The 26219-nt window shown below is 48.2% G+C and overlaps 1 protein-coding gene across 2 annotated transcripts in view; it reads left to right on the plus strand.

The window, feature by feature from the left end:
- The window catches only part of CHN1 (chimerin 1), a 161803-nt gene extending 155516 nt beyond the window's left edge, over nt 1-6287 (plus strand). For both annotated transcript variants that reach the window (XM_059704022.1, XM_059704023.1), the window contains 2 exons: nt 4047-4152; nt 5408-6287. In XM_059704022.1, coding sequence (XP_059560005.1) covers nt 4047-4152; nt 5408-5579 — 278 coding nt within the window. In that variant the 3' untranslated portion in view covers nt 5580-6287. The remainder of the gene's footprint in view (nt 1-4046; nt 4153-5407) is intronic.
- The last annotated feature ends 19932 nt before the right edge of the window (nt 6288-26219 follow it).

A 26219-nucleotide genomic window follows, 5' to 3' on the forward strand; every position in this document is an offset into this window, starting at 1 on the left:
AGTCATACTTCATATTAAAGCTTCTTCCTGCAAAAGCTGTTTGAGCTCTGCTGTTGCAGCCTTCTTTGGAGAACTCCTGCTGGTTGAAAGCTGGAGGGGAGTGGCTGCAGGAAATGCTAAAGGCAGTAGAGGAGGCCAGGCATCCCATGGAAAGGCCTGAAGTTCTGCACAGTCCCTGCATGCTCCCTTATGAACCACCTGGTCTCCCCAGCACTTTTTTGCTCACTTCCTCTCCCCACCAATTAGGAAATCTCTGCAGTCTGGTAGGAAGGCCTAGAAGAGAGGTGCTTCTCCCAGGGCTGCTCCTTAGCCCAGCTTCCACGCATGCTTCCTGACCGCTGGGCCAGAGCTGAGCCCTGGCAGTACTGGACCTGGAACGCTTCCGCTGGCCAAGGGGTCCGAGAGCGATGTTCCCAGGTCCTAGAGAAGCGGCATGACTCGGGGTGTAACCTCGAGTGACTCAGAAAAACTCGTGAATGAAACCCGGGGTTCTTGTTCCCAAGCCACGTAAATGCCCGAAGAGGAGCCTGGGAGTCAGAGCCGGTGGACCTCCTCCCTCCGCTCTGCCCAGATCCCCGCTTCTCGGCTAAGTTTATTCTTCTTGTACTTGAGTTTCTCTCTAAAGAATGTAACCTTTAAAAAGAGCTTTTAACTAGGTCTTGGTCCAGGTTCAGAGTGCTTATTTCCTGCCCCACAGTGTTGTGTTTCCAGATCCTTCCAGACCTCCCTCAAATGCCGGCTCTGCCTCTCCTGTCCCTCCGCCTCGGCCAGCTTTCTCCTCTGTGTTCCTGTCACGCTCGCCGGGACGCCCTTCGGAGTGTCTCTCCCCCTGTCAGAGGTTGTGCTCATCCGTGTCCTCCCTTCTAGACCGCAGCCCTGCCCAGGCATTCCCTTGCTCACGTTCGTTTCCCCACAGCGCCTGTGTAGTTCCTCGCTGACATAGTAGATGCTCCGTGAATATTTGTTCAATCAGTGAATGTAATTTTGTAATTGAGAACCACAGAATCTTAGTTTTCAGATACTCTAAGGCAGTGATGGCGAACCTTTTGAGCTCGGCGTGTCAGCATTTTGAAAAACCCTAATTTAACTCTGGTGCCGTGTCACATATAGAATTTTTTTGATATTTGCGACCATAGTAAAACAAAGATGTGTATTTTTTATATTTATTTTATATATTTAAATGCCATTTAACAAAGAAAAATCAACCAAAAAAATGAGTTCGCGTGTCATAGGTTCGCCATCACTGCTAAGGAGTCATGTAACTAGACTTTCTTTTTTAAATACCCAGTAACCCCAGAATCATTTGTCCAGGCAGCCAGTCCACTGGTGACAGATTCCACAGTCTTAGAGCCCCATGGTGCCCAACAGAGATCTGCCCGCTTCTAGCTCCCTCCCCTCGGCAGTGGTCCTGGTATCACCCTCGTCCACGTGCAAGCCTTCCATATATTCAAAACAGGAATGGTGGTTACCACCTCTGAATGCATTTCATTGGTCTATCTCCCTCTTAAATTGTGCTGTGATCTTCTTAGAGCTAAAGGTTTGTGTTTTCTGAAAAACTGATTATAGGTAACACTCCTCAAAGTGGAAAAGAGAAGTGAATTCCAGGGCAAGTCTCTGTCAATTTGATATCGGTGTATTCAAGTGCATTTTGTCAGATGTTCCTAGGTTTATAGCTCCAATCTGGACCTCTCCCTGAGCAGCAGGTTAGTCCAAGTCAGCATGTTCATCTGCAGGTCTAGCTCAGATGTCTTCATCTTCCCCACGAAGCCTCCTCCACCCAGATCTTTCCTATCTCAGATAATGGCGGTTCCATCCTCCCCATTACCTCAGCCCCAAACTTGGCTCACTCTTGATTTTCTCTCATTCATCCCTCATCAGTAACTCCTATGGACTCGACCTTTAAAATAGTCCTAGAATCCAGCAATTTCTTATCACCTTCCCTGCTACCACCTGGTCTAAGCTAGTGTCACACCTCACCTGGATTTTTACAATTATTACTGGAATGATCTTTCTGCTTTTACTCTTGCCCCTCCCATCATGTTTCCCATGCGGCAGCCAGAGGGAGATACTATGAAAAACGTATGTCAGGTCATGACTTTCCCATTTCTCTCAGTAAATTCTAACCTTTCGAGTCATCCTCTCCTACCCTTTCTGCTCTCTGTACTGTGGCCACACTTGGCTCCTCGCTTTTCCTCAGACATTCCCAGCCTTGTCTCCCTCAGGATCTTTGCTTGACTGTTCCTCTGCCTGGAACCACCTTCCCCAGATCTATCTCTGTGTGCTTCGTCCCCCCACTGCCTCGGGTCATCCTGACCACACCATGTGTAATTACACACCCTCCCCCCTCAACACACCTAATGTCTTTTCCATAGCACTTGCCTCATTCTAATACAGAATAAGCTAAAAGATACATATACTTATTTATTGTTAGTCATCCTCCAATAGGGAAAGTGAGCTCTCCATGAACCTGGAATTTTTTTTGTTTCCATCCCACCAACACTGCCCTTAACTTCACGCCATCTCAAGATTCTCCCTACACAGAACAAGTGTGGAAGTTAAAAGAAAACTAAACTACTCCTTTTTCAATTTTCAGAATAGTGTAGTTTCCAATTACTTAGTTCTATAAAGGTTTTTATAGAAGTGGAATTTCTTTTCTTAATTTTAGAAATTAAATGATTGAATTTCAGTATCTGGAATTGCTATTATTAGTTGGCACTCTTTAAAGGCCTCTAGGTTCAGAGACCATGCATTATTTATCTTGGTAAATGTCAAATAATACATTCTTCATCCCAAAGAAATGAACCAGAAGCTCTGGGGAAGCTTTGGGCAGAAATTGCAAAATGGCCAAAGTTTCTTTGAATTAAAAAGCTTCAGTCACTGTTTACATTCTGAAATTTATCAAATCTGCTCTGCAACACTAAGAACCTTTCGTGTCATTCTAGTTTTCCCCCGACTCCAGTACATTGCCTCTGAGTTGGTTTATTTTATTAAATCTGAAAGACGGGGATTCTTAGGTCCTGAATGTCATGTTCTGGTCAGAGGTGGCCTTCCAGCATTTCACAGCTGCAGTTCTGATTTGGGTCCCTTTGCAATTGCCCTGAAACCAAACATTTAAAGGCACCCCGTCTTCATGACGTTTGGGTAGAAGCAGGAAATGTGCTAGATTAGAGCACAGAATTCCAAAGATGTCTATTGTTTCTGATCACGGAAATAATTAATTTAATGTGATCTGTAACCTCAAAGGCGTGTGCTAGTGTTTTGGCCAACACAGCAGAACTAAAATATGCACATGAAGATGTGCCCCTTCAAAGTTTACACCTTTTACACCTTTGAAAGGGTCTCATTTATTTGAGGGGCCCTGTTGTCACTCAGAACATTTGGCATTGCCTTCCAAGTCTGCATGTGGCTTCTGAATGCCCTAAGTAGTAGAGTATCTTTGTGCTTTGAGGGTAGATTTGACCATTTAAGTTACACATGGTAACTTAAAACTAAATCGAATAAAAGAAGTAAATATTAGATCATATATTTCTTGGTTGAAAAAGAAAACAGCAAAAATATCAAGTAATAAGACCTTAACAGGGGTTGCCAGGGACAAAGGGATGGCATGGCTTCTATACTGTTGCTTTCTGAAAGGGGACTTTCAAAATATTTTGAACAATGCAGCATTCCTTACATATGTTTGTAATGTTCTCAGATGATCTCACTTGGGTGTGTAAGTTTTTATTTGTATGCAGATATGTGTCTGAATTTTTCATAGTTACATCCTATATATCCAATGGCCAGTTTCCATAGTTACCAGACTCAAGACTTCCAAGTGAAAAAACTGGGTGGTCTCCCCAAAAGTCCAAGTAAACGGTATTGCCACATTGAAACTAAGCCTTTGGAAATCTGAGGCTTGAACCTTAAAAATATTTTCCAAGGCTGTGGGCAAGGATCTGTGAGAAAGCATTTCTTACCCGTTTTAAAACATAGAATAGAATGAAATGAACCATTTATACCAGTTGTCTATTAAAGTTTTCCTCCCCCCATTCAACTCGCTCCTTTAGAAATTATGGATCCTGATGAGCAATTAGAAACCCTTCACGAGGCACTGAAACTGCTGCCGCCCGCTCACTGCGAGACCCTCCGGTACCTCATGGCGCATCTGAAGAGGCAAGTCCGACTGCAATGCTTAACTTGTGCTGCATCCAAATTTTAAGAATGAAGTGAAACGAAACGTGAAGGAAAAGACAAATGATCCATTGAATGAATACACACAAGCTATGTTGTCTTGTGTGAAATTGCACAAGTTAAGAAGGAATGCTAAAAATATTCTGCACTACAGAGCTGAACACACACTTGATTCTAACGGGAATGTATTTGCAGTTGCACTAGGTGTTGGCAAATACGTTAGAAATACTAGTATCCTGCCAAGGACATGCATCCATTTCTATGGAAAGGGAAAGGTTGTAGCTGTAGAGACACTAGCATTAGCATAGTAACGCAAGAGCAAAGCAACCCACAACAAGGCTCATTCTTCTTTCTCTAAGACAGGCACTTCAGACTTGGTGCTGGGATTGTAGATTATTGGATGGATGTTGCCAGCACTAAATATTGCTGTAAAAAAACAATGGAGTAAAGTAAGGGGTAAAGGAAGAATGGAAAATGGAATATTTTGTTACTCTGGTTTAATTTGTTATAGTGATTGATGACGATGGAGCTTTATTTCCTTGCTCAGTCACCGTCAATCTCTACCAGTTGAAGCAATGTTTTTAAAATTATATGACTAAGATTTAGTGGTTTTAGGGTTTCGAAATATAAGACCAATCAGCAACAAAAAAGATAGCAGAACTTGACATCTACGTTATATGCCTTTAGGCATGAGTTATCCAGAAATGAATACTTAATTCATGCTGCTTTTAATATTTACACGTTTCTCCTCTTTAAAAGCACCATGAGTTAAAACTTTGATGTCATTTGCTTACAACTTCACTTGTAAATTCAAGTTTGCTTCATATATGGATGCAGTTAAGTACTCCACACAGAAGAAATAACTCTCAAATTGTAGTCTCTGTGCCTTCACTGTAGCCGTAAAAAATATAAACACTTACTCTCTCTGACAAGGTTGCTTACGCTGAGCCATCTCCTATTAATGTCACGACCACTCCCTCCCTAGACACTTGGAAACGTAATCTATAGGAAACCAGATAGCCCAAGAGGAGGGAGTGAGGGAGGGAGGGCTGAGGAACCGTCAGGACGACCCAGTTCCTTCTCTGCTATTTCAGACACCCCTGCAGCTCAGGCTGCGGCCAGAGAATCCACAAATAGAACCGAACCCACACACGTCTTGTTTTAGATTTTGTCCCAGAGCACAGTGAAGAACCGCATGGCTTACACAAAATCCTCCTCCTGTGCTTGTATTTTTCAGAGTGACCCTCCATGAAAAGGAGAACCTTATGAATGCAGAAAACCTGGGGATTGTTTTCGGCCCCACCCTTATGAGATCTCCGGAACTAGACGCCATGGCTGCACTGAACGATATCCGATATCAGAGACTGGTGGTAGAGCTGCTCATCAAAAATGAAGACATTTTATTTTAGATTTTTAGTTTGAGAGGAAAAAGAAGTGTTTTACAGATGAAGGAATGTTTTATAGTAATTTAATTGGCTCTCATAGCTGCATTATTCCTTGGTTAGAAGTTTGGGCATATAACCAGCTTAAAATGAAGGAACTTTCCATTGTTTTTGTAGCACCGCTCAGCTGTCCTTGTAAAACAGTGAACATACGCTTTCCAGTGCTAGTAACCCTGGGTGTTTATCATGTTACGAGAAACTCAGGCCATTGCATGATTAGCCCCGTTTGGCAAGGGGACCCGAACAAAGGAGACAGCAGCCTGCCCCGCTCTCCGTCCTGGGTCGTCTGTGGTTGTAATTCAGCATGTTTCGCAGAGTGAACCTGTCATGACTTCGCTTGGGTTCTGTCATTGGTGTCTGACGCTTACATAAACATGCACATCAATGGACAGAACAGCACCTCTGGCCGCTGCACTGCCATAGACTATAACATATGCCTACTTTTCTCCAATGCTTTATTTCTGGGTTCTCTTCGTTCTTCTCTGACATAGTACTTTCTTTCCAGCAAAAAAGCAAAATGTTTTCAGATTTGTTACTTTAGTAAATGATCCATGCCAATAAAAAAATACAACGCAGAGCATTTTTTGTTAAATTATTGGGTTTTAGTTGTAATTTTGTGTTTTTATCTGGCATGCATTTATTAACTTATTAAATTTGGCTTTTAGAAATTAAAAATATCGATAGCTTGCTTTTTCCCCCATGATTAGAAATATTTGGAAAAATGTGTTATGCCACTTGTGTAACACTGAGTAACCCCGCTCACCTCTTTTGTTTACCATTGAAAGTCTTATATTGAGTTCCCAAAATAATAATTTAAAACTGCTTAGAATTAGGACACCCATTCATTGGGTTCATTTTTCTTCTTGCACACTGTGACAGAAATCTAGACTGTTTTCCCAACTCGAGCTGGGGGCACAGGCAGGAGTTCCTTCTAGAACCATGAGAAGAATAAAGGCTAACTAGAGAGAGTGGCTTTCTAAACACTTGCTTTGTTGGATGTGCTTGGTGTTGACACGCAGCTGAGCGGAGAGGCTGGCTGAGAGGAGTCCCAGGCAGCAACCTGCCAGCTGGGGAAGGTGGGCGGAACCAGGGGCGGGCCTCCCCCTCTCTGTGGCCGCCCGCCCGTCTCTGAGCCAATGACCCTCCAAGTCTCCTTCCCTGTCAGCCGAGCGAGTGCCCTTTCAGAACTACAGTTCTGTCCTGCCTTCAAAGTAAAAAAGCACAAAACATTTTTACCATTTCAATCCTTGACACTTTCAAGACTATCTCAAAGATCATGGGGACTGCAGAACTGTGGAGTTTTCCATATTTCTGCCCCTAGGCTACAGTAGGGGGTTAGTATTTTTAATGTTTATATTCAGAAAGCTGGTTATCCAGGAAATAGTCTGTCACAGCTGCCTTCTTAACCACAGTCCCCTACGCATAATGTCATTGGACAGGCAACACCAGATACACAGATGAATCAAGCACAGAGATTCGTTTTCTATAACTAATTTACTTTAAAATGGAGGCCACTGAAAGTCACTCTGCAGGAAGGCAGTGCTTGGAAACAGAGAAGTCTGACCACGTGACTCTGTCCCTGGGTTAGGTGAACCGAATGAATCTCTACATGCTCATGGCTGAAGTTCTTTTTGAACAAAGTCCTTTTAGAGGAGAAATTCAGTAAGGAAATTTGTCAAGAAATCTGCTTCATCAGAATGTAATCACCCTGTTCTTTTCCTAAAAGGAACAGCTGTGGTTGACTCTGGAGTAGGCACCTCTCAGAACTAGAGGTTCACCTGGAGCAGGAGCAGACATTAAGCACATTCGGATAACATCCTCAGTCCTGTCCGGATAGGCGACTGTTTATCAGGTCTGTGAACAAGGACACTTGGTATGTTTTTTGTTTAATAGAAACTCCATCTTTACATTTTTTATTCAATTTATTGGGGTGATACTGGTTAATAAAGTTATGGAGGTTTCAGGTGTACGATTCTATAATACATCATCTGCATATTGTATTGTGCGTTCACCACCCTAAGTCAAGTCTCCTTCCGTCACCATTCATCCCCCCTTTCGCTCTTCCACCTGCCCAGCCCCCTTTCCCTCTGGTGTGATTTAAACTGATGGATGTGTGTGGGTTCATCCCCTCGGGACCGGCAGATGCAAATCACAGCTCCGTCATCTGAGAGCTCTCCTGGACTGTTGGGTGACAGTCCCTGAAATGAAGAAACAGCTCCTCGGGGAGGCTCTTCATCTTTCATACGTATCTTCCTGACTAAGGGGAGATGTCTTAAATCATGACCTTTGAATGAGGAGGCAGGGGTTTCATTTGTTTCCTCCGCAGTCAGCAGGAGGGACCACTGCACCTCCGTGATCACCGCAGACTCGCACGCTGTAGGTGCTCTGCCTGAGTGGAAAGTCTGTCTTCCCAAGGCTCTACCCATAGTTTTAAAGAAATCACTGAGAAAGCAAAGATCTTCCCCTCTTTACATTTTCTGTTAGTTTTTAATGCTGATTAGTTAACGGAGGAAGCCTCCTTCACTGAATTGAGATTGCAGATGTGTCTAAGTGGAAAACCGTGTATGTATCCAAATGTTTCTGCTTACTTGATAAGCTCAAGTAGAAGGCCTCTGGATGAATTAGGTTCAGGGTTCCAACACTATTCATTTTAACAAAATGTATTAGAATTTGCAGCCCCAAAGCTGATGAGTGTATTGGTAAGTCCATTTAAAGAGCAAAAAGACTTTTTTAAATACATGCTGGAAGCAGGATACCCCAAACTCTTCTCCCGGCTGTATATTTTTGTCCTCAGGAGGCTAAGTTCTTATGGAACTCTTCAAGCATCTTTATAACTTGATTGGCTGTAACAGCGGCATGGCATTCACACTTGCCTATTAGTGTTAAGTGAAAGGCATCCTTTTATGAGCAGGGGTAACAGTGATCCTTACATACATCACTATCGCACATCGCATTTCCACTAACCATCTGGGCAGTGCTGACCTGTGACTGGCATGCATTATGGTGGGATGTAGGGAGGTCTAAGAGGAATGAGGCATCATCAGGGATCTGACCTCTTCCCTAATCTTTAGAGAACTAGTTCTCACTTGGATTCTCTCTCCAGATCAAGCCCAGACCTGCCTCCCTGGTACCTCTGCACTCCTCATGCCACACGCATTCCCTGCCCGTGCCCATGGGCCAGGCACTGTGCTAAGCCTGGAAACAAGACCGGCTCCAGTTCCCAAGGAACTTGCTGGCCCAGTCGGGCCTAGTCAAACTCGAATGTTCTCCTTTTTTCCACCGAGCATTTTCTTTCCCATGGGCCTCACCCTAGACATCAATGGAAAGCTGCAACGAAACAGCACGGGTGCACTTGCCCTTTGGGGGAATGTGAGCGCACGAAGCCACATCTTCCAGTTCCATGTGATACTTTAATTGACTAGAAACATTTATTTGACCAATAAGAAAGGGCGATAGAAAGTGAAAATGACTTAAGTTATACCCAGCTACGCGCCCAGGGTGAGCTTACTTGGAAGCATCAGAAGATCACTTGCTGCCTGCCCCTGAGGGTGTGTTATCTGAAATGGGACAGCGTGTGAAGGCCGTGTCATCCTCAGCCGGGGTTCACTAGCCCCTCGTTTTCCCCCTTCGTGTGAGGCTGGGCAACGTTGCTATCAGCCCACGGAAGCCGGTGCACCAATCTCATGTGGGCCAGTCCCACGCACAGCTGGTGGTCATTCTGAACAAGAAATGGTCTCAACCTGACAGCTCAGAGTCTCCCCAATTATCTAAAACAGACGGACAATCTCTACATTTCTTAAATAGTAATGATGGGGGAAACTGAAGTAGTTGTTTTCCCCTGGTTTTGTATAGGCAAGGAATTAGATTATAACTAACCCACCAAAGACAAATTAGCAATTTTACTGAGGTTGAACCTATACGTTTATTATGGGTTCAAAAATTTGTTGGTTTCAGCACATTTTTCTTACTAAAGTCATTGGACCTCTCAGCTAATGCTTCAGTAATTTTTAAAGTAAAATGATTTCACTAATAATGCATATCACACAGATTGCTCACATCAATTGCTGTTTCACAGATTGAAACCAAAAGTTGAGAGAGCCAAGCTAAAAATTATGATTCCTCACCATGTGTTGTAAAGAAAACCCTGATTTATGAGCTTTATTGTTCTCCACTGAAGTGATTATATTTTAATACAGTCTTTTAGTCATAACATATTTCTCAATGGAAATGTTTCCCATTGCTTTTTCCATCAAGTAGCACAAAACAACACAGGAAGTGTAAGCCCCGTGTTGCTGACCTTGTGTTTGGAGCTCTGGTGAGCACATGGAAGTTTGGGGATTACTGTTGTTCAGATACAGCCATGATCACATTGTAGCAGGAAACACCAGCATGTGAAGCCAAGATATCTAGTGTTTGTTTTTGCTAGTTATGAAACATACTACTTAACTGCCCATGTCACTGTGGTAACACAAAAAGCAGAGGAAGCAATGTTTAGAGATTAAAATGGCACACTGAAGGGAAATTGGCCGAACGGGCTTTCTAGACATAAAATGATGTAAACCTGCGATGGTCGAAAATATAAAAACCTTTTGATTTCCCCTGTATTGGACCAGTGAGTTTCCTCCGATGTGTGAAAGAGGAGCCACCTAAAAACAGCTGGTACAAACCTGGGCACAAGCTGGGGCTGGTCCAGAAAAAAAAATCAAGGCTGGCCTGATGTTGGGATGCTTCTCCATGTGAGTGGACATTTTCCTAAGATAGTTTTTAATTCTTACCAAAGAAAATTTAGAACAGGAGTAATTTGTTCAAGTATTTTAAAAATTATATCCCAACTATATGAGACAGAAGTTGACATGAGAATACAAAGGTTAAGTTCAATTACATCAATGTCACAAGATTCTGTGAACACAGTGACATCAAAAACATCAACTGTGGGCTGTGGGGAGTGGAGTAAACATGTAGATCTTCTAGAATATGTTCAAACTTCAGCTCTTATCTTAAAATGGACTGTTTCTGGTTGTTTTATGTAAGCCTCACAGTAACCACAAAGCAAAACCTGTAGTAGACACACCAACAGTAAAGAGAAAAGAATCTAAGACAATCACGAAATCACCAAGGAAGAGAGAGCAGGAGCAGAGGAACCACCTACAAAACAGCAGAAAACAACTAAAATGGCAACAAGTGCACACCTATCAATACTTACTTTAAATGCAATGGACTAAATTCTCCAACCAAAAGACATAGAGTGGCTGGGTGGGCAAAGAAACAAGACCCATCTATATACTGCCTACAAGAGACTCAATTCAGATGTGAGGACACGGACTGAAAGTGAAGGGACAGAAAAAGGTATTCCATGGAAATGGAAACCAAAAGAAAACTGGGATAGCTACACTTATATCAGACAAAATGGACTTAAACACAAAGACTTTAATGAGAGACAAGGATGGGTACCGCATCATGATAAAGGGTCAATCCCATGAGAGGATATAACATTTGTAAATATTTATGCACCCAACACAGGACCCCCAAATATATAAAGCAAATATTAAGAGACCTAAAGGGAGAAATAATAAAATAATAGTATTGCACCTTAACACCCCACTTTCACAAAAGAATGGATCGTCCGGATGAAACATCAGTAAGGAAACATGGGCTCTAAACGATTAGACCAGGAGAACTTCAGACATAGAGGTACACCTCGTTTTATTGTGTTTCACTTTACTGGGCTTCCCAGATGTTGCATTTTTTACAAACTGAAGGCAAGACCTTCCATCAGCAAAAAGCTCACACTCACTTTATTGTGGGTCTGGAACTGACCTGCAATATCTATGAGGTCCGCCTGCGTGTACAGGACATTCTACCCCATCAACAGAATGTGCCTTCTTCTCGAGCACACGGACATTCTCCAGGGTAAGTCATGTGAGGCCACAAAACAAGGCAATAAATTTAAGAAGAAGTCATGGCATCTTTCCTGACCACAATGGTATGAAACTAGAAATCAATTATAAAACAAAAACAAAAATTCACAAATCTGTGGCGATTAAGCAACATGCTACCAAACAACCAATGGGCCAAAGAACTTAAAAGAGAAATTGAAAAACACTCTGCCTGGTTCGTGTGGCTCAGTTGATTGAGCATCGTCCCATGTACCAGGAGGTTGCCGGTTCAATTCCCCATCAGGGCACATACCTGCCTTTCAGGCTGGCTCCCCAGTAAGGGGCATGCAGGAGGCAGCCAATCCATATTTCTCACCGATGTTTCTATCTCTCCCACTCCCTTCCTCTCTTTGAAATCAATCAAAACATTTTTTTAAATACCCTGAGACCAATAAAAATGAAAATACAATATACCAAAATGTATGGGATGCACCAGGTGTAGGAACGGAAGCAGTGTGGATCCGCACCAGGAGTGGCATTACAAGTAGCAAAAACATAGGGGCTCCTGGCTCTCAGCCCATTGGTGGCCTGCTTCTCTGATCCACCCTGCTGCAGCCCAGGGCACCCGGGCACCGGTTTTCAGACTTTAGCATCTTTCAGAATCACCTGGAGAACCCATCTCCAGTTTCTGCATTAGAAGCTCTGGGGCAGGGACAAAAACTTGCATTTCTAACAAGCTCCCAGGCATTGCTGCTGGTCCAGGATCACACTCCAGGATGTAATGTACATTAGCATCACCTGAGGCCCTACTGCAGGCCAATCAAACGCTCTGTGAGCGAGGCTTGGGCTATCAGCTACCCGGGTGTGCAGACTGAGCTCATTTCTTGTTGGTACGTTCAAATATATCTGGGATTTGTTTTAATCAGGTGTGATATGACACGCAGACGTGGGAAGATTGTCATGAAGGAGTCATAGTCACACATCTTTAGAAACGGGAGGCACCGCACGCCATGCAGGGCCAGACCAGGGCCAGACAGGGGCCAGTCAGGAGGCAGAATGGGAGAGGGCAGACATGGCCCAGAGCCATGAGGTTTTTTGGGGGAGGAATGGGTGAGGCAGAGTAGGTTCCTTGAGTCAGTTTAGGATTCAATAGTTTGAATAATTTCAGCGGGCTCTGGCCCTGGGGTGACTGGTTTGGTGTGTGAGTTAGATAAAGGAGACAGTCGGGGATGTGGGCTCTGGGAGGTGGGTTTGTAGATCACAGGGGTGTCTGCAGGAGAGTCCTTCGCCATCTCTAGGAGTTCGCTGGCCCTGGGAGCGGCAGCCTCGCCAGGATCAAGGCCCCAAATGCCAGAGTATCAGGAATTCAGAAAATAAGAAAACACAATATAGTCTGTACAGTTGGCTACCTCTGCTTCCCTTCTGAACCTCATCTCTGAGTTTCTAACCCAAGTCTGACTCTGTACTCAATTCTCTCTTTTCTTACTCCAATTTTATTCGAAATTGCATAGCTTAACCTAAATTCACTGTCAAATCAGAAAGGGAGATGGGTTCTAGTGTGAACCATGTTCAATCACTTCAAGAAAATTCTGTATTTCCCAGACTGCATTTGAGGAGACTGGCATGCCACAAAATGATAGAAATATTATTTTTCTGAGGATTATGGCAACTGCTTCAGCCTAACACAGCCAGAGGCCTACGAACTGAGACCCCTTGTGTGAACATGACTTCACTGTTAGTTCCAAGGAAGATAAGGCCATTCCAGGAATTACCTGAGACAAGACTGCTCACCTGGCAAACAGCTTGCTTGTCAAGCCGCTCACCTCTGAAGACTCCCTACAAGACCCTTGCTGTATTCACAGTCTTAGCCTGCTTTACTGCACTGCTTAAAAGACACATCTTAGCACTTGAGCTGACCCCCCAAGCCTTTCAAAATCCTCTTCTGCCTTCCCACCTGACCCACTCCTCGCTGCTGTGGGCTCTCCCTGCTGCCTTGGGTTCTGAGTCACTTGGTTTTGTGTGATTAGCAGACCATCTGGTAATACGTTGGGGAGCTCAGGGTGTTATTGGGGAGTTACTTCAGGAACAGAGGGCTCTACAGGCTCCGGAAATACTATCCACCAGTTTCACCAAAATCCATATAAAGATTGCAATCGTGTCTGCCTAATAAAGCTTCTGAAAAGTTCTGCCTTAAAAAACAACAACTAACTTTATGAGATTAAACAAACTGGGAGCTCATTCATGGGAAGCCTTGTTTTCCTGCAGGCTTACTAACTTCTCGAAGAAAAACGTCCCCCTCAGCACCAGTTTTTAAGCCATTAAGGTCATGAATGACCCATGAGGAGTTAAGGACTGCTGGCAGGTACCGCACAACTCGGACGTCCTGGCGAGAGCAGGCACCGGGCTTCTCCACACCCCACCGCCCGAGCCCGCATGCTGGGCCGGCTGCCTGAGGAGGGAGTTTCCACATCCTTAATGGTTCCTACATGACCGATGAGGGAGGGCTTATTGGAATCCACCCATCTGTCTGCAGAAGGCCAGTCACGGAGGCACCCCAAGCAAGGCACCCACCCACTGTCAGGGCAGGAGGCAGCAGGAGACCCCTCTCGCCCTGGATTCCCAAAGCCACTGACCAGGTGCATACTGCCTGGCGCTGCACTTTGCACGGAATGAGCCTCTGTGAATGCGACCCAGACAGCAATTCCTGTTCCTGGACGTGCTGCTGACAGATCAGAGGAAATCCCCATCTCGTCCTTCCAAGGCCTTCTCAGAGAGGGGTCAGGGCAGCTGACTTCCCCATTGTTTCCATTCTGGAAACACCCTGGTGTTGGCCCAGATCTGGGAGAAGAAATAAATAAATTACCAGAGAATTTCAGGATCTAATGCATTGCCAGTAAATTACGTGACCAGGCAAAGGAGACAATTGGTCTAATGAAATCAAGGTTATTCAAGTTACCAAAGAGCATTTTGCCTGTGCATTTCTTAACATACCCTCATTAAAAATAAATCAACATTAATATTAATGACATTGATATTAATTACCACACACCCCCCCCCATGCTACTGCTCTGGCTTGCTGCTAGCATCTCGATTGTATAGCTGTCGTCTGCAGAGGTTAGCCAGAGGTTTCCATCCTGCAAAATCCATACTGCTCCAGGTCTACTGAGCTGATATGGCATTATAACAATTTTTTCCTTGCCTACACCCTGTGAACCACTCACTGTTCTTTCTTCTTTTTCCAACTTTGTGATGGGGAAGCGAAGGGTTAAGTGAAGGTCATTCCCAGGGAGCTGGGGATTTCTCACAAGGAGTAAATGCCAAACAGTCCCGCCTTGCTCTCAGTGGGTGTTGAAAGCCTGGGAGGGAGGGGGGGGGGCAGAGAAGTACTGACCCAGATCAGTTTTAGCCCAAGATGCAGAGAGACTCAGCCTGGTAGGAACGCTTCCCCTCCCCCATTTGTACCTGCGCAAGGGCAAGGAAAACACCCCGTTATCCGCCCACAGCAGGGACAGTTCTTTCTTTCATGCATGTCTTCCTTGAACCAAAAGCCTGGCCTGATGAAGCATAATCCAAAGCACACTAAGTTCTCAGAGTGCCTGTGGCTTTCTGCAATGTTATGGGAAAAACGGCTTCAGGCCTGGAATTTTAAAACAACACTTTCTAATTATAAAAACTGCATCGCAGGAGAGATGAAGAGTGTGCTGCCCAGCCCATGGCTCGGGGCCCTGAAACAGCAAACTTGCAAGCTTTCTTTTCTGCCCACAACCCCCTGCGAAGCTTTCTGTGCATCAGCAGGGGGAGGCGGCTGCCAGGAAAGGTGGCCTCCAGCCACTCCCGCAGGCGGCGAAGGTGGCCTGGTCCCAGGTCAGCCATTCTGCGTGCGCTATGAAAACGGTGCTGAGATCACACTTTCCAAAGACATGCTTGTTCTGAAAGATCGAAGGGCAAGGTCACATGGAGACTCTATAAGAGGGTCTTGATATCTCTTCAAGGGAACGGAGCATTAAGGATCTGAGTTCTGGTCAGAGTTCTAGTTACCGAGGGCTGATTTTCTGGTCAGTGCTCATAACTTTCTTTTTTTAATCCTTACGCGAGGATATTTTTTCCACTGGTTTCTAGAGAGAGTGGAAGGGAGAGAGGAGGGGAGAGAGAGAGAAACATCAAGGTGACCCTTTGGTCTGAGGGCCAACGCTCTGACCATTGAGAAAACGAGCTGGGCAGTGCTTGGAACTTTTGAAATCCAGCCATTAATAGCACTTCGAAACCCGAGTAGGCCTCAGGGTCTTGCATTTCCACAGGGTGATGACTTGCCCCTGAGTCCTTGCCCCTGAGTCCCTGCCTCCCAGTGACTTCCAGGAAGAGCTGGCTCCCCTCGCCCCCCCCCCCCCCCTTAGATGCATCTCCAGAAAGTTCCTTACGGGCTAGAACAGAGGCCTCAGCCATCCACCCCGGGGCACGTGTTCGCTGGGTGGGGCTGAGGAGCTGAGGCTTAGAAATAAGGGGGTGACCTCAGAGAGATGCTGGTGGTGGTGGAAACTGGTTGCCATGGGGATGTGAGGTTTCTGCTCAAGCTGTTTGAGAAGCAAATTTTCCATCATGTATATGTAAACATATTGCAGCATCTTTAGCTTTTAAATTCATCTCCTTTCCACACAGCATCCAGTGGGCTCATCCATGAAAGAATTGTGGCAGGTAATTTCCCAGGGGACAGTGCCTGGAGGGATGTGGGCGTCAGCCTTGGTTAGCTGAGTGCAGGAAGGAGAGGGCGGGGCTGCTTTGCAAAACCAGGGCACCTTCCAGGTTGCAGGGGGCCAACAGTAGGAGAAGCTCCAGAGATCGGCCCGGACAGCATTCTCTTCTCCTCCTTCAATCTTCGATGAGGACTTTTTGCCTTGCTTTCTATCCTTCCTGCTGGTCAGTAAATGATTCCCCAGCCCTGTCTCTCTCCTCTAGCTCCACACGCAGGCACACTTTTGGGCCTTTGTCAGCGTGGGCTGCTCAAACAAATCACCGCAGACTGGGGGCTTCAACAACAAACATTTCTTTCTCACATTTCTGGAGGCTGGAAGACCAAGATGGAAATGCCAGCAGATGTGGGGTGTGGTGAGCACGCCTGCTCGCTGGCTCGCTTGCTGGCTCACCCGTGGCCGCCGGCCTGCCTCCGCACACCCGTCTCTAAGAGCTATAACCCCACCCAGGAAGGCTCCGACCTCATGACCTTCCACAGGCCCCACCTCCCAACACCTTTACTTTGGGGATTAGGGTTTTAAACACATGAAATCGGAGGGGACATATTCAGTCTATAATAGCCCTTGTGGGCTTTTTTCCTGGTGTGTGGTAAAATATATATAACAAAAGTTACCATTTTAGTGTACCATTCAGTGGCATTAAGTACATTCACAGGTTGTGCAGCCATCACCACTCTATTTCTAGAATGTTTTTATAATGCCAACCAGAAGCCCTGCAGTCTCTGGTAACCACTATCCTACTTTCCATCCCCATGAATGTGTGTATTTAAGTACCTCATTTAAGAGGAATCATGCACTACTTACCCTTTGTGTCTCATCCTATATTATAAAAGCCTAGGTGGCATCACACCCTCACGCCACGTCATCACAAGATGGCCACCACGAGATGGCTGGCAGGGGACGGCAGTTGTGAGTGATCAGGCTGACAGGGGAGGGCAGTTGGGGGCGATTGGGCTGGCAGGGGAGCAGTTCGGGGGCAATCAGGCAGGCAGGCAGGAGAGTGGTTAGGAGCCAGCAGTCCCAGATTGTGACAGGGACGTCCCAGATTGGAGAGGGTGCAGGCCGGGCTGAGGGACACCCCTCTTCTGCACAAATGTCGTGCACCAGGCCTCTAGTTTAACATAATGTGATCAAGGTTCATGCATGTTGTAGCATGTATCAGTATTTCATCAGAGGCTGAATGCTGTATGTTTATATTTATCCATTCATCTGCTGGTGGACCCTTGGGTTGTTTTCACCTTTTGTCTACTGCAGATAATGCTGCTATGATCATGGGTGTACAGATTTCTGTTTGCGTCCCATATACCCAGAAGTGGAACTGCGGGACCATATGGTAATCCCATTTTTAACTTTTTGAAGAATCGTCATGCTGTTTTCCACAGTGAGCCTCTGTGGACTTTTGATCACTGTGTTTCCTGGGCAGACAAGGGTTATTTTCTACTGGACTTTGGCGATGAGCATCATTGTTTTTGTTTCATGCTCTCACATTTCTCTGAGTTTTTCTGCATGTCATCTTAGTTCAATTTTCCTCTATTAAATGTTTAGGCTATAATGTGTCTGGGGGCAGCAGATTGATGACCTATTGATTGATTGATAGACCTAGACTAGCAACTAGGTAGGGTGTGGGGAGGGGAGAAACTCATCCTCTCGTTTTTGCAAACCCTCCTGAGCCAACCTGTCCATCCAGCAATTCTGGGTTTCCACCACTCACCCACGGGGACCTGGGCGTCTGGTCAGGCTGGCCTCTTGGGCCTCCCCCAGCACGTCATGATTTCCTGCCACCAGCACACCATCCTTTCCTTTATCACAACACCCTTCCCCACTCCCCACGCCCACTTCTGTCTCCACCCACCCCCTCCCTCTCGGGACCAGCAGAGGCAAACCGCACCACACAAGCCCCCACGGAGCTCCTTCTCCTAAGAACATCCCGGGCCATGGAGTCTCTGTAGTCCGGCCCAGTGTTTTCACTGCTATTTCTAATGTTTTGTTTTCTTGGGAGCAGCACTTACCCCACCCGACCCCCACCAGCATCTGGTACAAGGCTAAGCTCACAGGAGAACTTGGTAAATAAGGGCATGTTGATTTATGACCTTGGTCAGAGACTTGGACAAGGATCTAATTGCGGTCCCTGAAATAAAGGAACACCTACAGTCAACGGAAGAGGCCATTTCTAGGTGCGGAGGCTGAAGATCCTGTACTACATTTCACTTTTTTCTTTTTAATATTTTATTGTGAAATGTAACATATATTCAGAGACGCGTGTAAAATGTAATCACCACCACCACCTAAGTTCATAAGGAGAACGTTCATTCCCAAGCACCCGGAGCCCCTCTACCCGGCGAAACCTTGGCTGGTTCTGACTCCTTCCTTCCCCCTGGGGTAACTGTATCCCAAATTTTGTAATTTTTTTACCTTTTTCATATTTTTATCACTTTTGTGTGCATCTCTTAAAATTATGGTTTAGTGTTGTTTTGGAACTTTGCACAAAAGAAATAATTCTCTACATACTCTTCTTGGATTTGCTTCATTCATTCAACTTCATGTGTGTGAGTTACCTGGCCGTAGTTATCTCCCCTTCACAGACATACACCCTTCCACGGGATGAGCAGAGCCAGTTTATTTGGGGCGTATGTGCTGTGAATGTTGAAGGACAGAAGGCTGTTTCCAGGTCGGGGCAACTGGGAAACCACTCCCAGGATCATCCCTACCCACCTCTGGAAGCGGAGCATTTGCGGAGCAGGACTGCCAGGTCCTAGTGTCTGTACACCTTCACCTCCGCTAGACAGTGAGTGCAACCTGTTTTCCCAGGTGGTCGTGCCGTTCTCACTCTCACCTCGAGTGAGAACGTGCCTGGTGCTCCCCAGCTCTCTGACACTCAGAAATCACCCTACCAATCCATGTGCAAGGACAGCGCTTGTCTACTCCACTGAAGCCAAAAAAACGTTCAACAGACACATCCTGGACCTTACAACCCCCAAACCCAGGGGCCCTTGGAGGTCCTTCGTCAGGAGCCCCTACCCCTGCTTTAGGGTGGCGGGGGAGACACGGCGCAGGAATAAGAATCTGAGGGGCAGCAGGGACCCAGGGGCCTGTCACCATCACCCTGGAGCTGTGAACCACAGCACCCTAGCCAGCAGCATAAAGCAAACATCGAAGGCTCAGGATGCCACTGGCTGTGGGTTTAAATAGAGCCCAGGTGTTGCCTACGAACTCCCTCTCTGCTGCCTGCTGAGCTGCACACCTGCCTTTGCCCAGGGTCTCAGCGCGCAGCCTCAGTGTAACCAGGGAGCAGGGCCCTGCAGTCAGTCTTGCTTGGCCTTGCCAGCCGGGAGTGCTGGCGGGCTCTGCGACTGGGGCTACGCCTGGCACAGAGCAGAGATCCCTACTACTCTTTTTAAAAATGCGCCTTATTATTATGTTTCCAGCAATCGAGGAAAGTACCAGGAGGAGCACACACAAAGGCATTTGAGATCTCGCCACCCACAAATAACCATCACGAAGGTTTGGGCAACATCATTCCAGATATCCGTGCCAATATCAGATGGGAGGGTAGACGGAAGGGGGAGAAGGTGGATGGTGGGTGGACGGAGAGGTAAATGGACACACAAGTTACACATATAACTTTCGAAAAAATCCTACTACAGTCCATGTTGTTAGAAAATAAAAATGTACTCTCTTCACAAACTAATATTCATTGATTTCTTCCTCTAATTACAAGAGTAATACATTCTCAATGCAGAAATCTGGAAATCACAGAGAATAATTAAAGTTCATCTGCATCCCACCACCAGAAGATTGCTCTGAACATGTCTGCATGCGTGTGCATGTACAATGCAGTGCTCATTTATTAGCAATGTCTTTATCAGAAGCACAGCCACGGCCCACTCCCGCCCACCCCCACGGCTCCCTCTTAGCTGTTCATGCTGCCCAGGGGCCACGGACCCCTGGCAATGCTAGCCTCCAGATCCCAGGCTGGACCAACTCACAAAGACTCGCCCACATAGGGCTCAACAACAACCAAATCTCACTCTTTCCAATAAGGAACCAAAAGGAAAATTGGACCAGCCTTCACTCGTCAAATGGTAGGTGGCAGCATTTTTTCTCAGCACTTGAAGCAAAACAAAGCCAAACCTGACCAGTATGTATGGTCTTAAGCAGTGTATAGATCTGTATAGCTCAATCCACAGAAAAGATCCATGGCAACACTTTTTAAATAGTAACTAACACTGTAATCAGAATCTTACTGGGCAATGCACTCCATTAACGCTCTCAGAGGACAGACACTGCACAGTGATGGGCCCTGGTGACTGTCTACCCAGACCAGGTGTGCAGGCCCTTGCACGGTTCCTACAGGGCTCACGACAAGCCAAAAGTTGAGACCAGGTATCTTGTCTCCATAGCTACAGGGCCTTGAACCAAATTTTAAAACAAACCATTTAGGAAATAGAAACAATAAATAAAATTCCTCTCACGTCTGTCCCTAGAGCCAGCTGGAGCCAGCATTACTTCTCCCCCACGAAGTGAGTTGGCCTTGTGCCCCCACCACCATCTCCTCGGCCAACACTCAGCCCAGGAGTCATGTGGGCCTGTGTCTGCACCTAGGCTCTCATGAGAGGCTTTTCCAGAGCGTTGGAAGCCAAATCCAAAGCTTTCCAGCTCCTTCCCCAGGCTTCAGAGAAGCGGGGCTGCGTCTGGGTGGTCCTGAGGCCACCTGGGGATTACTCCCATCCCCAATCCCTCATTCCTCACTCAATCCCATCGCCCTGGTGCCCCTTGTTATCCAAGAGCCTCATGTATCCCCACACGCAGAGCACCCACCACTGAAGGCCCTTCCCACACACCCCTTCTCTACCATCAAAATATCACCAACCCCCAATCTCAGAGCTGTCCCATCCTCAGACATCCACCGGCCAGCTCTCTGGAGGGGACTGAGCTGTCCATGCACGACTGTTCCCAGGTAATAGGACTACATTTCAACTGGGCCCTTCTGAAAGCAATGCTGAACTCCAACACATGCCCCACCCCCCAAAGCTACTGCCCCGAGCCTGACTACTGGGGCTCTGCATGGAGCATGCCAGCTGGGGACCCTCAGAGCATACAGTGTAGGGGCCACACACGCCCTCCATGACTGAGACCAACCCCAGTCCAAAGAGTTGGGGGAAGGGAAGAGAGAGGGCACCTCTCCATTCCTGCCTCAGCCCCTCTCTGCGGGGGCCCAGAGCTCGCTGGCTCTGCTCAGGGTAGCCGCAGCACCAGCTGGGGAGCTTGCTCGATCTTTCTCTGTCGCCCATGCCGCCTCCTCCTCTCACCTAAAACGGGAGGAGAGGGGGAGGAAAGTTCTCCTTCTGTGCTGAATTTATCCCACTGCAGAAGCTGGGAGCAGATAAACACAAGTCCTGTTTTAATCTTTCAAAACCTCCCAGTGCCTCCGGCCCACTCCTTTTCCTTCCTACCTTGTGGGGGGAGGAACTCTGGCTTCTACCGCTCCATCCTGCACCCGAAAGGCCTCTCCTGGCTCATGGAGCTTCTCCTACTCCCCGTGGGAGCTTCAGGCCCCAGCTGCGGTTCGTTTCATTTATTGGCACCGAGAATTTCGGCCGGTGCTTAGCCTGTGCTACCCGTGCTCCTCTGTGCCTGACAGTGGTCGGCAAGCTCATTAGTGAACAGAGCCAAATACCAACAGTACTTCTTCAAAATAGGCTCGCCCAGGCCGAACACCGACTTCTGCGCATGGGCCACGAAGTTTCAATCGCACTGCACGCGGGCCCGCACGTGGTATTTTGTGGAAGAGCCACACTCAAGGGGCCAAAGAGCCGCACGTGGCCCGCGATCCGCAGTTTGCCGACCACGGGCCTAGGTCACGGCAGGCGCACCTGGTTTTATTGGGCTTCCCTTTATTGAACTTCCCAGGTGTTGCGCTTTTTTACAAGACTCTCCACCAGCAAAAACACTGGGACTTGCTTTAGGGTGATACTCGCTTCATGACGGGGGCCTGGAACCGGACCAGCAATACCTCCGAGTTATGCCCGTAGGTGACCCTGAGTTCCACGCGCCCCCTGTAAATCTTCTCCGGGGCAAAGGCACATTCGATTTCGCCTCGTCTCCCCCTCTCTCACCATGGAGGTGCTAAGGAGAGAGAAATGGCTCCTGCCTGAGAAGGAGAAGGGCAGGGCCTGGACGTCCACCAAGCGGACTCTCGGGCTTGGACGCCAGGTGACCGGGTGGAGGGACGGGATCAGAGAACCCCCGAGGGTCAGCTGTCCTCTCCTTTCATCCGCATGAAAGCTCATTGGCAATGAAAGAGCAATCGGTAGTTTTCCTGCTGGGAGTTGGGAGAATTGACCTCAAAACTGAGGCCTATGGGTGTTTATCCCCTTGCGGTGGGGCGCAGGCCACGGTCGGCCTTGACCGCTTAGGGCCCCCGACTTCAGGGAGGAGCGGGCCCTGGTGCGATGAGGCGGAACAGGAAGAGTTGTGGCGGAGGTGGGCCGGGTGTCTGCAGGCCCCAAGGCAGCTGTTCCCGCCGCAGTGGTGGGGCAGCCGCAGCCAGACCGGAGGAGCCGCGATACCCAGCGATCACCAGCAGGGGGTGCAGAGTCCCTGCAGGACGGGGCTCTGGGGTGATTTTTGCCTGTGGGCCTGGCTGGGGCACAACTCATGCCTCTGTTTCCCAAGCTTGCTCCCCAGCCCTCCCTTAATTCTGACCATCCCATAGCCACTCCGCACACCCCTTTCTGTTCGAATCATCCGTGTGGGTGTCTGTGGTTTACAGGTGAGAGCGCCAGTGCCGATTCCCCAGGGACTTCCACCCGACTGCTCCCCACATGCGCTCTGCCTGCCGAGCACCCCACGTGTCAAATGAAAAGGAGGAATGCCCTTAGGCCGGCAGCAACCCCGCCACACACATGCCCCCTCCCCCCATAGCTGGGCTTCCTCCACTCGTGGGCTGTCCCACTGGTCATTTGCATAGATTGAGGGGTAGGTAACGTCCTAAAGGCAACTGAGGACACCGGGAACCCCATAAAGTGTGATGTCCTGAGAAGCCCGCGCCGGCCTCCTTCCCGCACTTCTGACCTGCTGGTTCAAGCCCAGCTGCTCTAGTCACAGGTGGTTTCTAAATGGGACTTCTATTGGCAACAGCAAGGTGCATTGCGGTGCACTGCAACGATTAACCACCACCGTGGTCCCATTATAATAGCAATTTGAAAGCTGGGCAAGCATTTCTTTTCATGTTTGCCTGTTGACATGGGCATTTTTCTCTGTGCACATGCTTTTAGCACCCGCCAGCCAACGTTAATTATTTAAACTGAGGTATAGGGGGGCAGAGCACCCTCCGTGCCCTTGAAATGACTGGCTCGCTTCTGCTCTCAGGAGAGTCAGAACATAGGATTCCTTCGTCCTTGGGAGAAGGGTCAAATAACAAGAATCAAAGGGTTTCTAAATCCATTCTGACACATGGCAGCTGTGGAGGGGACCAAGGGGCTGCATGTGCGTGGAGACCTGGATGAGTTCTTCTGAACACCTCCGGCCTCAAGAAGACTGCTGCTCCCAGCCCAGAGGCCCAGAGCAGACAGAAGCGTCTAATGGTGCATCCTCGAAGGCCGTGCAATTCACCTACAAAGGGGCTCTGAAATCAGTGCCACACGTGGGCTCTTCCGGGCGCCAGTCCCCCGTGGCCCCCGGGGTCCACCTTCCTGGTGTCATCCAGATGTGTCACCGCACACCGGGCCTGATCAGCTGCAGGACGCGCTATTTCCATGTTCCCAGGATTCATCCGAGTTCACTCGGCTGCTAATTGGGTTTGTATCTGGCAGTGGACACTGAAAGAAGCTTTTGTAGTCAATTACGTTCTCCTGGAACACACAGAAAGGGTTGTCCTGTCAGTGCTGAGCTGGTCCCTGCCTTAATGAGCTGCCCCTGACGAAGGCGTGAAGGACATTGTGGTCCCCGGGTACCGTCTCTGCTGGCCGCTGTTGAGCAAGCAGCTGAGCTCGATCTGGGCACCGAGCGAGCTGGCTTTCCTGCACTTTCAGTTCACCTGCTTCCTCCGCAGGCGATCGGGGGCGTTAGAGCCACTTTCACCAGGTCAAAGTCACCCCCATGGCAGTGAAATGCACAAATGCTCCTCCTGCAGCCTAGTGACCCAGGGTTTGGCTTCACTGCACCCAAGCCTGGAAACGGACCCTGAGCGTCAGGAGGGCCCTCCTCACGGCCACGTGGCTCCCACCTGGGGGAACAGATGTGGCGTGCTTCCTGCAGGGCTTTTTCCTGGTCCAGGACAAATCAGTCTTCAGATGCTTTAACATCCTGGGCGTGGGTGGGAGTGATGCTCACTGCGTCTCATGGGAAAGATGGCGTGTTTACAGAGGGACCAGCCGGCTGGCCGCGGCCGCAGGAAGGGCGAGGCACTCAGGGAGACAGCAAGGCCTTGGCTTTTTGTCCTTGGGGTCTTGATGGGTCAACTTCTGCCCACGTTTTTAGAATACTGGGGGTTTCCAGACCTCTGCCCCAGGGCCGGAGTCACTTCCTGTTCACAGGGAAATGGAAAGCTCCACATGACTGGCTCAGAAATAAGCCCCCGGGGCCGGGAGCAGCTGGGAGGAAGGGGGCTCTCTCTGGGGCATGCGGCTCCCTCTGGGCAGCGGGAGCCCCAGTGAGATGACCCTCAGGAGCGGTGGCTTCAGTCCCAGGCGGCGGTGGGAGTGAGCGAGGCTGTGGTCAGTCCGTGGTGAGCAGGGTTCCATGTAGGGTGGGCAGCACCCACATGGGCTGTGCCAGACCGGCCCAGGCCTGAGGTCGGTCTGCCCGGTTTGCCTCCAGGATCCCATGACCAGCCTATAAATGTGATACAATGTGGTCCAACCACTCCTGCTATGGGAACTGAAATTGCACATTTCCTGCCTTTCATCTTGACGTGCTGGGGATGCATATGTCAAAATAACCTAACCGCAGTGCCGTCACAGGGGCAAGGGGCAGCGCCGTGCCCCGGGGGACGCAGGCAGGGCTCTGAGAGTCTGGCAGAGAAGCCTGCGGGCTGCAATAGGGAAGAGCCCGGGGCTGCTGTACCAGCACCATCTGCCCAGGCCAGGGCATGTGAGTGCTGCTGGCCGGGACGGGGATGCTGCTCAGACAAGGTGCACGGCCAGGAGGGCACATGAGCTGCGGCTGATCGAGCAGATTGCTAATTCTGGGTTATCTCTGGGTGGTGCTGGGAAAGCGCCCTAGAAATTTTATCCTTAGCTGGAGAGCATGGGGCCCTCCCTTCATCTCCTGCCAGGGTGGATTTTTGGAGAAGAGCCTGGCTTTGAAAAGGCAAATTCAGAGAGCATAAAGACAGATCATGAACATGCCGAGCTAACTTTAGGGGAAGGGGGAGTTTGAAACTGATTTTTTTAAAAATTTCAGGATACAGTAAATACGGGGATGGTCACAGGTCTTTGTAGAGCCAAGGCTACCTGGTTTGCTGAGTTTTCTCCTTAATCCCAATTTGCTTTCTCTCTCCAGCTCCCCACCCCACTCCACAACTTCACCATCTCCCCACCACACACACACACACACACACACACACACACACACACACACACACACGCATGCACGCGCACACACACGCACACACGCGCGCACACATGCAGCAGGTTTTCCTTCAGCCTCACCCTTGAAGGTGTGGCTCTTCCTCCCCAATACCAGGCCCCGGGTAAGGATTCAGGTCACAGTCCTGGGAAATTCCCTGGGTGTCTCCCTAGGGTCTCTTACAACAACTCCACATTCCCAGAACCTGTTTCCAGTTCTTCCTTAGAATTAGCCAACCCATTGTCCTTGTTTTCTTTTCTCTTATTTTTTAATATTTTTTAAATTGATTTCAGAGAGAAGAAGGGAGAGAGGGAAAGAAACATCAATGATGAGAGAGAGTCATTGATCAGTTGCCTCTTGCACTCCCCACACTGGGGTAGAGCTGCAACCCGGGCATGTGCTATGCTGGGAAT

This window comes from Myotis daubentonii, chromosome 7 (genome assembly GCF_963259705.1).
Source record: "Myotis daubentonii chromosome 7, mMyoDau2.1, whole genome shotgun sequence".
NCBI classification, from domain to species: domain Eukaryota; kingdom Metazoa; phylum Chordata; class Mammalia; order Chiroptera; family Vespertilionidae; genus Myotis; species Myotis daubentonii.